The following is a 12465-nucleotide window of genomic DNA, read 5'->3' as shown; positions in this document are numbered from 1 at the left end:
ATTTTATCGGTAATATCGGTCATTATCGGCGGTTGAATTCGGCGAGCCAAATTGGTATTTGCGTCCGCACCTCCTGATTCGATCAGGCAATTCAATCAGATTGGCGAAAAATTTACTAACCTGGATACCACTCGCCTTAGGATGGTATTCTATCTATTCAATATCTTGGTCCAATGTGTATTTGCGTCTCACATTTCGCTTACTGAGAGATGCACATTGTACAGGTGGAATACCACACCAAACGGTCATGGTCGACCAAATCGGTCAACGACCAATGGTCACGAAACAAATTCAAATACTGTCTATGGCACCTTTTTTTTGTATGCAAAAATCTGAAATACAGCTCGTGTGTGATACGCCTAATTTTTGTCTGGTAGCAAAGCACCTCAAGCGTAAAATAAGTTTCTCTTAATACAATATTTACATCAATCAGATTGACATGATTCCAAATAATACAAATAGCCGTAATTAAAAGTATCACAATAATAATACTGAAATTGTGCGAAGAATAAAATCAATCCCACTGGAATATAGAACTTTTGCTTTGTCAGGTGGTTTCCTCTATGGAGTGTTTGTTTTCTTGCTGGCTGTTTAGAGCTGCTTGCGCATCCATTAGTTCGACGAGTAAAATTTCGTTGTCTAGTATTTCTATACTACCAACTGGCTGAAAAAAAAAACAGTAGTGATTCATTATAGTTGTTTGAAAAAAAAAAACATTTATTTCAGACAAACATGGTCCATATTTTGTTAGTACATATCTTAACAATTTAAAACTTATAGCTAAGGTCAACTTAAAATAAAACTAAAAATTTAATAAGTAAGTTTAATATAAACTTGCAGTTTTGCCTAGGTATGGTATGAATGGGTTCGAATTTTTAAGTCCATGTTTATGACATTTTGAATGAACCAAGCTTAAGACAAAAGTAGACGACCGCTGTTCCATACAAAATGACGAAAGTCAAACGAAGGTGCATTAGCTATGGTTAATACACATCATATTTAATAAAAATATTTTCCATAATACCGATATCCAGAGAGGAAAATGGGGACTACGTTTGTACGGAGGATCGATCGTGCCCTTTCCTTTTAAGTTAGGTACCTACTTAGAGAAAGGCCTCGACATCGATCATATTTATTGGCAACCGTATTATGATCTGACAAACGCTACGACATTTCAAGAAGTTTGCTGACTGCACCCGCCCCGTTTCCAGTACAAAATGAATAGAATAGAAGAATAGAATAGAATAGAAATAATTTTATTCGTGAGCACAAACACAAAATAGAAACAGATATAACAGAGAAATAACAAGAGATGACAAGAGATATAACAGAGAATAAAAGGATAAAGTGCCACGAAATGGTCTCATCTCAGCATGTTGCTGGCGACTTCCAGCGCTGATCTTCCGATGAGACCATCCGGTGAAACAATCACGACAGGTAACATGAATACAAAACAAAATTAATATATAACACACATGCGTGTGGTTGGCAGTGGATGTGTTAATGGTTGTAGGTCTACAACAGGGATGTTGCGGATGTCGATTTTTTGACATCCGCGGACGCGGATTTTTAAAGGCTGACATCCGCGGATGCGGATGTCAAGATAGGTACATAACAAAGGTCAAATATAACATTTTAGTAATTTTCATTTCAAAAAACCGGCCAAGTGCGAGTTGGACTCGCGTTCCACGGGTTCCGTACATTAAGTCCCACTCACGCGTGACTGCTCATTTCTAATAGGTTTTTTTGGCTAATGACTAAATTACCTGGCAGTCTAGCACTTGCGCCGATGCTAAGACGTTCCTGTACCGGCCTGTTCCACATCCGCATCCGCATTAAGAGCCAACAGGAGTGGTCATTTCTCCATACAAACGTACTCGACTGTTTCCTCCGTGGGTTTTGAAGCTAGAGCAATGATTTTTTCAACACAGATAAATATTGTCAATATCTGTGTCGGACCGTTTTGCTTTTTTTGATATTTTTGTTTTTTTAAGGCGCTAGAGCCCTTCAAAAATGGCCAAAATGGCCTAATTGACTATGCCGCAATGAGAGGCGTGCTATTCAAAACTGACATCAATTAGTCAAAAAAGCAAAACGGTCCGACACAGATAATGTCATAATCATTTAGATTTCCAAATTTGGTTACGATTGGTTAAGTTTTGGAGGAGGAAACAGTCTAGTACGAAACCTCGATTTTTGATATTTTTACGCAGGATTTTTCGCCTTGTCCTTATCGCACTAGTTTTAAGAGCCGCTTCCGTTAGCGAGACGGGTATATTTACCTAAAATATTTAAATCTTAGCTCCTGTTGGCTCTTAAACTCCGCATCGATTTTATGCGGATGCGGATGTTTAAAATAATGCGGAAGTTCCGCGGATGCGGATGCGGATATTCGCAACATCCCTGGTCTACAACCACCATTGACCAACCTGCTGCGCGCTGACGGACCGCGCGAGCATCTTCTGCAGATACTTGTCGCGCCGCGCCGCCTCGCGCGCCACACGCAGCCGGTCGAACGAGTCGCCATCGTCGCCGTCCGTCTCGTCCACTGTAAACACAACTATACTAATACAATATCATTTATTTCTTTAAAATACCATGGCCATGGTTTAGGGCAGGGATCGAAACCGGTTTTTAGAGTTCCGTACCCAAAGGGTAAAAACGGGACCCTATTACTAAGACACCACTGTCCGTCCGTCTCGTCACCAGGCTGTATCTCACGAACCGTGATAGCTAGGCAGTTGAAATTTTCACAGATGATGTATTTCTGTTGCCGCTATAACAACAAATACTCAGAATAAAATAAAGATTTAAGTGGGGCTCCCATACAACAAACGTGATTTTTGACCGAAGTTAAGCAACGTCGGGCGGGGTCAGTACTTGGATGGGTGACCGTTTTTTTGCTTGTTCTGCTCTATTTTTTGTTGATGGTGCGGAACCCTCCGTGCGCGAGTCCGACTCGCACTTGGCCGGTTTTTTTATTTGCGAAAACATCGAAATAACCATATTTTTCGAATTATTTTATACTCGAAATGTACGACTCAGTTGTGTATTTAGGTTGCGACTTCGTATTATTAGATTGCCCAATTAGAAATGAAGTAATTAGCAAAGAACGAAAAAATACAGTTTCCATTCCCATACAAAAAATACCGGTATCCGATCCCTGGTTTAGGGGATGGAGAAGCCCGGTAAAGCTTTGGATTCCTCCGAAAACGGTGCCGTCATATTACGGCCGCTATATAGCGTTGACTGACGTCACTAGAACGTTGTCTATGTAAACAAGATGGCGCGGTTTCCTAGACGGCGTTACGTTACGTTGATTGTCAACGTAACGTAAGATGACGGCCGTCATGACCTTGTCGATAGTTTTGTGAACGTTTTATTAGATAGCGGTGACGCCATTTTGAATAAATGACACGAGATTTGAATAAATGATTCCGTACTACGATTATTTTCCTCTTCTGATGATATTTCATCCTCCAAGTAAATTATAGATAATCAAGCAAATAAGTCAGTAGGAAAAGGCGCGAAATTAAAATTTTCTATGGGACGTTATCCCATCGCGCCTACATTTTTCAAATTTGCCGCTTTGACCTTGGTGGATGACGGTGTGTTATGACGCCGTGGTACTTTCCACATGTCGCCACCGTAAAGACGGCCGTCTTTTGCTGCCGCTATATGACGGCCGTCATATGACGGCACCGTTTTCGGAGGAATCCAAAGCTTAAGCAAATAATTGCCTGTGTTGGGAGGCACCGCTCTTCCCTCGTACACTCGGAGGCCAATTTGAACGTATTGATCTCAGAATTAAGTCATTTCGTTGTGGTACGTGTCACTCGAGCTAATATAAACATGTGTACGGACACACACGAGCGAAAGCACGATAACTAATAACTGAAATCATTCCCGTGTCAGTGCACGTTCGCACTGGCCTGTCAGATTCTCTCTCGGGTCTTTTTTCACATGACTGCCAAAAAAGGAGTGCATTATTTTCAGCGTTCATGTTTGTATGTATCTATGTATGTGAGTTTCTTTATTCCACCATAACTTTTGAATGCCTTAACCGATTTAGATGTATCGTTTCAGTATTTGGAATATAAAATCAAGGTTTAGGTCATAGAATAAGTAGTACTACCGTACAGAAAAGAAACTTCCTACAAAACCGAAGTTTGACAGCGATTCAGAGGCGAATCATGCTGTCCCTTTCTGTATGGAACAGCATCCCTTTCGGCTATTTAGGGTTGTCAAAATTCAAGTCATTATCTTATCTGTGGTCGTACCAATGAGTTTTTCGGAACTTATGTACGAAATATCATTTGATATTTACCAGTCGCTTTTCGGTGAAGGAAAACATCGTGAGGAAACCGGACTAATCCCAATACGGGCTTAGTTTACCCTCTGGGTTGGAAGGTCAGATGGCAGTCGCTTTCGTAAAAACTAGTGCCCACGCCAATTACTGGGATTAGTTGCCAAGCGGACCCCAGGCTCCCATGAGCCGTGGCAAAATGCCGGGACAACGCGAGGAAGATGATGATCTTATCTGTGGTCGTACACGCAAAAGGACGTCAAGTTGTGCCGAGGCGATCAGAGCCGAGAATACCCGAAAGGTACAGCTTCGCCCCCCCCGGTTTAGGTTCTCATAGAAATGGTGCGCAATACCTACTTAATTTAGTTTCGGGAAACGAAAAGACAACTTTTGTTGTTCTGCTATACACGGGCTGTGGCCATTTGGACCACGGGCGGCGGCTGTAGGTACTATACAGGGTCATTTTTGGGCCGTTAGCCATATTGTGCGATTAGGTAGGTCATACTGAACAACTTTTTCTATGGGACCCGCCCCGAAATCCCAAAATTTGGCCTTCCCATAGAAAACGTTGACATCCACTCGACCAAAATGTACACGGCCAAAGAATTATTTGCTATTTAGGAGTCGGTCCCATAGAAAAAGTTGTTCAGTATAGCCTACCTAATCACCTCGCACAATATGGCTAACGGTCCAAAAATGACCCTGTAGATGGAGGGGCGGATAGGACGCAAGCGGGGTAAAGGAAAACCCAGACGCAGCTTTCTAGACCAAGTGAAAGAGAAAGTGGGGGTCGTGTCGTATCAGAAAGTCAAAGAGCTGGCGCAAGATAGGGAATGCTGGAAGATACTCCACCGACAAGAGAATAACTCTTAAGAGCCAACAGGAGTAGTCATTTCTCCATACAAACGTACTCGACTGTTTCCTCCGTGGGTTTTGAAGCTAGAGCAATGATTTTTTCAACACAGATTAATATTATCAATATCTGTGTCGGACCGTTTTGCTTTTTTTGATATTTTTGTTTTTTAAGGCGCTAGAGCCCTTCAAAAATGGCCAAAATGGCCTAATTGACTATGCCCCAATGAGAGCCGTGGTATTCAAAGCTGATATCAATTAGCCAAAAAAATCAAAACGGTCCGACACAGATAATTTCATAATCATTTAGATTTCAAAATTTGGTTACGATTGGTTAAGTTTTGGAGGAGGAAACAGTCGAGTACGAAACCTCGATTTTTGAGATATTTATACAGGATTTTTCGCCTTGTCCTTACCGCACTAGTTTTAGGAGCCGCTTCCGTTAGCGAGACGGGTATATTTACCTAAAATATTTATATCTCAGCTCCTGTTTCGTCTTAAGTTAATGATGAGAGTATGAGCAAGTAGTTACATAAGGTCTGACTGCCGGCGGCGCTGAGCGAGGGCCCCACGTCGCTGTCGAGGCGCAGGCGCGGCTCGGGCTCCGACACGAAGGACGGCTGCGTGGACAGCGTGGCGGCCGGGCTCGCCGGCGCCGCACACTGCGTCGGCGCCGACGACGACAGCTGCCCGTCTGCAATAGGAATGATGACACATGTTGAATTTTATAACAAAGTCTAGTAAAATCTTGGAGGATACAACTAAACGGAGTAGCCATTAACAGGCTTTCCCCTCTGTCGAAAATAGGCGGCCAACGGTCATACACAATGTATGGACTGACGTTTATCTGACATGGCTATTTTTACGTTACGCATACATTTGACGTTCCCCTCCCCCGCAAAAATCGGCAGACTATTTTGTACAGAAAATTACAGACATGGCGTCTCCGTTTGATTATATCCTCCAAGAGTAAAATAGATAGCAAATGTAACAACCACGGCAGACTACCCACACATCTTAAGTAATAATTTCCGATTGTTTTCATTTTAATAAATTTTGCGGGTACAGTAACACTGCCAGTATCAGGTATAAAACGGGGCCCTCCTACCCGGAGTAGTCAGTCGTCGCCGTCGATTGAAACTGTAAACACGTAAAGTGAATTTGAGTTTAGAATAAATTGTATTAATTGAAGTTGGAATAAAGTCAAGTACTAAATTATAAAGTTGTTTCTGTGTTTATCTTTGTGTAGATTTCACAAACGAGCAATTTATCACAATAATGTGGATATTAAAATAAAATATTGAAAAATTACAAAATTACAGGACCTGAAAGTTTCAAAATTTAAGTTTTTTTTTAACTTCCAATAACGATAAAAGTAAGGGTACCATTCGATTCCTTACATTTCACCCAAAAAAATATTGTATAGCAACTATATACATAAACGCAATATTTCACCGACAAAAACGCAATTTTCTTGTTTTGTCCATACTACAAGATGGGCGATGACGTCACGGCCTCTGGCCGTTTTGTATAGGGCGTTTCGCGAGTGAAGTGCGACTGTCGGGCTTTGACTACAATTTCTGACTTTTGTGTTACTTTAATGCAATGGGTCCCATATAGACATTTGATCCTAAAAACAAACCCGATACCATAAAAAAAAATTAGTCATGTAGCCTATTTTAATGCCTTAGTATTTTATTCAATGCATGATGTGCCGTTATTGTTCTGAGAATTCGACTCGCGTTTAGGGCCGGTTGCACCAAACCGTCGCAAAAGTGTTCGCTACATTTTATCGTATGGGAAGTTTCATAGTTGACTGCCGAGTGACGTTGATCCGCTAAATGTGGTCGGTGCAACGGCCCTTATTATGTAACTTTGACGGCGGCGGGTTATGTTAAGTTAAAAGTATACATACCTACGATTCAGGATGTGCCGATTTTTAGCCACGGAATTGTGCGATGTCCCAAATTTTTGAAAGCAAATATGTACATTTGTCTAGGTATTGAGCAGCCGATATAGGGTGATTTTGTCCTTAATTTGGGTTTCGTACCCAAAGGGTAAAAACGGGACCCTATTACTAAGACTCCGCTATCCGTCCGTCCGTCCGTCTGTCACCAGGCTGTATCTCACCATCTCACGAACCGTGATAGCTAGATAGTTGAAATTTTCACAGATGATGTATTTCTGTTGCCGCTATAACAACAAATACTAAAAACCGAATAAAATAAAGATTTAAGTGGGGCTCCCATACAACAAACGTGATTTTTGACCGAAGTTAAGCAACGTCGGGCAGGGTCAGTACTTGGATGGGTGACGGTTTTTTTGCTTGTTTTGCTATATTTTTTGTTGATGGTGCGGAACCCTCCGTGCGCGAGTCCGACTCGCACTTGACCAGTTTTTTTTTTCAGTATGTGCCAATTTTTAGCAACGGAATTGTGCGATGTCCAGAATTTTTGATAGGAAATATCTATTAGATCTTGAATATTTATATTAAAAGCAATAAACTATGAAAGCTGAAACATAATAAGCGAATCCGACACATAGTGTAATGACATGCACTGCACATAACAAAAGACAATAATAGAGTTAGGTACCTATAGAAATCAAGGTTTCCTATGAGTATCTATTAGATCTAATCTCATTGTTAGGCACTATGTACTCGCGCATATGACGTGTGAACATGTTAAACTTGAGTGTTGCTTCGTTAACTTCTAAGGTGTATGTACAGTCGACGTCAAAAACAGGTACCTATACACTTTTGCATCTTACTTCTTGGTAATAAGGCGAAAAATGAAAATATATATTTGACGTCGACTGTACCTGTGATTGTGACACATCTTTGTATCTGGATTTTTTTTTAGAACAATCTTTAATCTTAAGTTACCTGAAATAGGCATCGGAAACGACAGCTGACATCCAATTATTTTAGGTATATTTGAACAGGCAATGGTAATATTTTCTGGTGCAATACCCTACCACATGAAGGGTCAGAGGGTAGAGTATATAACACTAGTAACTTACCTACTTTGAACAGATAACTATTTTTAACTGAGCATAACATATGAGTCGCAAGCAAGTCAGGCAACCAATTAATATCTAACTTGATAATAACATTAATAACTGTCCGATTTAAGCGACAGAATTACAATTTACATCAGTCGTCGACATTTGCGTTTAATATCAAATACCTAATGTGCAAGGGGCTCGGTTATCAGCCAGTTCATGGAATAAAAGTACATATCTAATAGGGATGATGACACATGTTGAATTTTATAACAAAATCTAGTAAAATAGATAGCAAACGAGCTATTTATCACAATAATGTGGATATTAAAATAAAATATTGAAAAATTACAAAAATACAGGACCTGAAAGTTTCAAAATTTAAGTTTTTTTTAACTTCCAAAAACGATAAAAGTAAGGGTACCATTCGATTCCTAACATTTCATCCAAAAAAATATTGTATAGCAACTATATACATAAACGCAATATTTCACCGACAAACACGCAATTTTCTTGTTTTGTCCATACTACAAGATGGGCGATGACGTCACGGTCCCTGGCCGTTTTGTATAGAGTGTTTCGCGAGTGAAGTGCGACTACGCCTTTGACTACAATTTCTGACTTTTGTGTTACTTTAATGCAATGGGTCCCATATGTCTATTTGTCTATTTGATCCTAAAAACAAACCCGATCGATTGATACCATAAATGAAAATTAGTCATGTAGCCTATTCAAAGGCCGTAAGGGGTCTGGTTCAAGGAAATTGACAGTGGGCTAGCAGTTTTCGTGTAAAGTGTAATTAACTTACTGATTTTAAGGTAGGAGTTCCTGGAGGGCACGTCGACCGGCTCGCTGGGGGGCGGCGGCCCCTGTGCGAACACGCTCTGCGCTGTCGGTCTGAAATCAATTATGTCTACTTATTATTTTAGTACGATAAAGGCAACGTTTTGCCCAGATTCGTGTAATTAGGTCAAACACAAACATGTGTTCGCGTCTTTCCTGTGGACATACTAAAAGTTAAGGGCCTGCCATGAAAATGTACTCCTTTTATTTGGATAAGTATGATAAAATCATTACTTACATGCCCACAAGCTGTTAACTGACGTTCGAAGTATCGCGGGGCACTTTTGGATGAAACTAGCCCAGGACCGGGACAAGTGGCGTACAAGAAGAGAGGCCTATGCTCAGCAGTGGGCGACCGAAGGCTAAAATGATGATGATGAAGCTGTTAACTATTGCCCACATGAGAGAAAACTGTACAGTTCGGACGAACACACAAGTTCTGACAAAGTAATTTTGTCAAACGGTGGTCAATTTTGCAGTTTATCGTGGACGTCTGCGTCGTGTCATGTTTTTACCGTCACGATGAAAAGCAGGAGACCGAAATATTATATGAAATATGTAATACCTAATGTACCTTTTGACACCACCGACCGCTATACATGACGATGAGTAAATTTCAAAATTTACCTTCACGCTTTCTTATAAGATGAAATTGGGAGTTGTGTAAAAACTCCGCCATCCTAGAATTACTTTAGCTATTATTGTAACAAGCTTGGCCATTATTGTGAAAGGAAAATAAATAGACAACAAAGGGCTCGTTAATTTTGCTATTATTGATGAAGACTGCATAGTATCTAGGTAGTTAAAGCTACTAATAAGCGGCAGTTAAAGAATCTCGCGTGCCTAGCCTCGTTTATTTACTGTTTTCAAGGTTATACAGCACAGTTGTTTCCTGCACGCCCAGTTGTTCAGCACTCGGGCCGCAGATGTTTCTGATATTAGGATAATATACATATGTATAGGTACTTTGAATGTATTTCTTTACAAATTGTTGTTAACAAGTTTAACAACGTGATAACTTAACCTTTTGAGCGATAAATTCAGGCCATGCAAAGTTACCTACTTTACTTACGTAACTAAATATTTTATATTGCACACGACCTTCCATTAAAGTATTAGGTATCTCGCAAGGATCACAGCCCGTAATTAAAACATTCATCCTCATTATAACCGGACGGTTATTTACGTTCGTGACCCCGACAGCTATTAGGTACAAGAAAGCTGCAGATAGAAAATATAGAAAATTCTAAGCATCCTACTAAGATTTAAATAAAACATCACTACTATCAGTCTATTTTAGTTTATAATCTTACGAATGACAAATTTGTCAGTGCAATAAAGAAGGTGTTAAGATAGGTAGGTATTTTCGAGTGCATTAGCAGCGTAACATCAACATGATAAGATAAAAAAATATTGTCGTGGGCACTTTCCTCGTGTCTCCGTTTGTCTGCTCATGTTATAGCTTCGAGTGACAGAAATGGACACACTCTATCTAGGTAATTTAAATTTTCAAAGCCCAGGATTTTTAGAAAAGAAAGGACGACAACAAGACTCAAGACAACGTCATACAATCGGAAGCGTAAACGAATTGATTAGTCGGAACACAAATCAGTGCTTGGTTCCATTGTTGCGCTGTACAAAATGCTGTTAAAACAAATAATGTGCTAGCCATGCATCACAGTTAGGTACACGCCCGCTCCACGGCTATTATCATTTTAATACTAGGTACATAGATATTTTACTAGAATACCTAAGCTGTAAAAAGTAAAACTAGATTAACAGGAACTTAGAACGCGATGTGGGTTGACAGAGTAGTTGATATAAATCACAATCAATCTACCTACAGTCGTTTTATCTACATTTTGGCAAATGTCGGTAAAGATAGCGCTTGATGTAACTGTTATTTAAGTTAGATAAAACTCCGTCTCAAACTTTATATCACACAAAAATTTAACTAAAACATCACTTCACAATCTTCAGATATACTAGCTAGATACCTATAGGTACATCAATAGCCATAAAATACCAGAGATCTAAAACCAACTTTGAAATAGAATTCAACAGCAATTATTTGGTAGTCTTCAAGAATCACGAGCTTTATACGCTAAAGTATTTTGATTTGGTATCATTTCTCTATACCTACTTACATAAGAAAGCATACAATACATAGAGTCAATTTAAACACTATTTATATGACGAATACGACGAGCATGTATGTGACACACTTATGAGCTGTAAAACGCCGGTGAATCAGTCGCTTCCTCTTACGGAACCAACATAAAACAATAATAAATATAGTGTAGTATTTAAGCTTAGATTGCACCGAATTGAAAGATAATATTTTAATAATTCGTGTTTTATTATTTAGTGCAGTTCACAAAAGTTTCTAATAAATATTAGAAACTAAGAAATAGTAACGATGAAATAAGGATAATTAAGAACAAATTAGTAATTGGCATACCAGTTCAAGCACGTCAATAATAAAATAAGGATAAACAAGCGAATATAAGATGTGTGGTTATTGGAATCGGCTTTCTCAAACAATATTCTAGGAAAATCTTTAGCGTGTCGTAAGCGTGTGCCTAAAGTTTAAAGATATGGGCTTTCAGATGTGGCCGTACCACCACTTGTAACTAACCACGTGTAACTGACCTGTTCTCTGGCCGTTTGGCCATGCTGGTGATGGTCGCCTGCTCGTCCACCTCCTCGATGACCTCGTTGGCGATCTTCATGCTGCCGCCGCCCGGCGCCGGCTTGTTCAGCGTCGGGTTGCTGGCTGATATCGTAAACCGCCCCACTATTAAACAATAAGATGAAATAAGATAAGACTGTCCAACAATAATAGTAACAATAATAGTTTAAGTTTAAGTTAGCTTAAGTTACTTATAAGAATTGCCATGCCCTTACGGGGCTCATGTTTGAAACTTTTATTTCATAAGATCTTATGTACAACATGAAAGCAAATAAACTACTACTTGAATACTTGAATATGCAAATATTAAATATATTAGGCGACTATGTAGAAGTGAAGTGTCCAGTTCAGACAAGCTAAAATAAACGATTATGCATGCTCAATTTAAATAAATATCAGGGGACATCTTACACAGATCAACCTATTAACCCCAAACTAAGCAAAGCTTGCACTATGGGTGCTAGGCGACGATATACATACTTATACAGATAAATACATACTTTTATATACATAGAACACCCATGACTCAGGAACAAATATTTGTGTTCATCACACTGATAAATGCCCTTACCGGGATTCGAACCCAGGACCATCGGCTTCACAGGCAGGGTCACTACCCACTAGGCCAGACCGATCGTCAATCATCGGTCGGAAATAGTCATGACTCATAATCTTACACCTATACGAACGTAGACATTTAGCTTAAAGGGGCCCACTGATTAACAGTCCGCCGGACGGTATCGGCCTGTCAGTTAGAACAAAAATTTGA

General features: G+C 39.8%; 1 protein-coding gene across 3 annotated transcripts in view; it reads right to left on the bottom strand.

Moving 5' to 3' along the window:
- Positions 1-394: 394 nt before the first annotated feature.
- Positions 395-12465, bottom strand: part of LOC134662369 (bestrophin-2) — a 35546-nt gene continuing 23475 nt past the window's right edge. For 2 of the 3 annotated variants that reach the window (XM_063518574.1, XM_063518573.1), the window contains exons 9-13: positions 11657-11801; positions 8970-9058; positions 5691-5852; positions 2430-2548; positions 395-664 (exon numbers count right to left, since the gene is read on the bottom strand). In XM_063518574.1, coding sequence (XP_063374644.1) covers positions 548-664; positions 2430-2548; positions 5691-5852; positions 8970-9058; positions 11657-11801 — 632 coding nt within the window. In that variant the 3' untranslated portion in view covers positions 395-547. The remainder of the gene's footprint in view (positions 665-2429; positions 2549-5690; positions 5853-8969; positions 9059-11656; positions 11802-12465) is intronic. The other variant, XM_063518575.1, reaches the window with a different exon arrangement.

This window comes from Cydia amplana, chromosome 3 (assembly GCF_948474715.1).
Source record: "Cydia amplana chromosome 3, ilCydAmpl1.1, whole genome shotgun sequence".
Classification (NCBI taxonomy): Eukaryota; Metazoa; Arthropoda; class Insecta; order Lepidoptera; family Tortricidae; genus Cydia; species Cydia amplana.
Note: the sequence above shows the minus strand (reverse complement) of the source record. Positions and strands in the feature narration are given on the sequence as shown.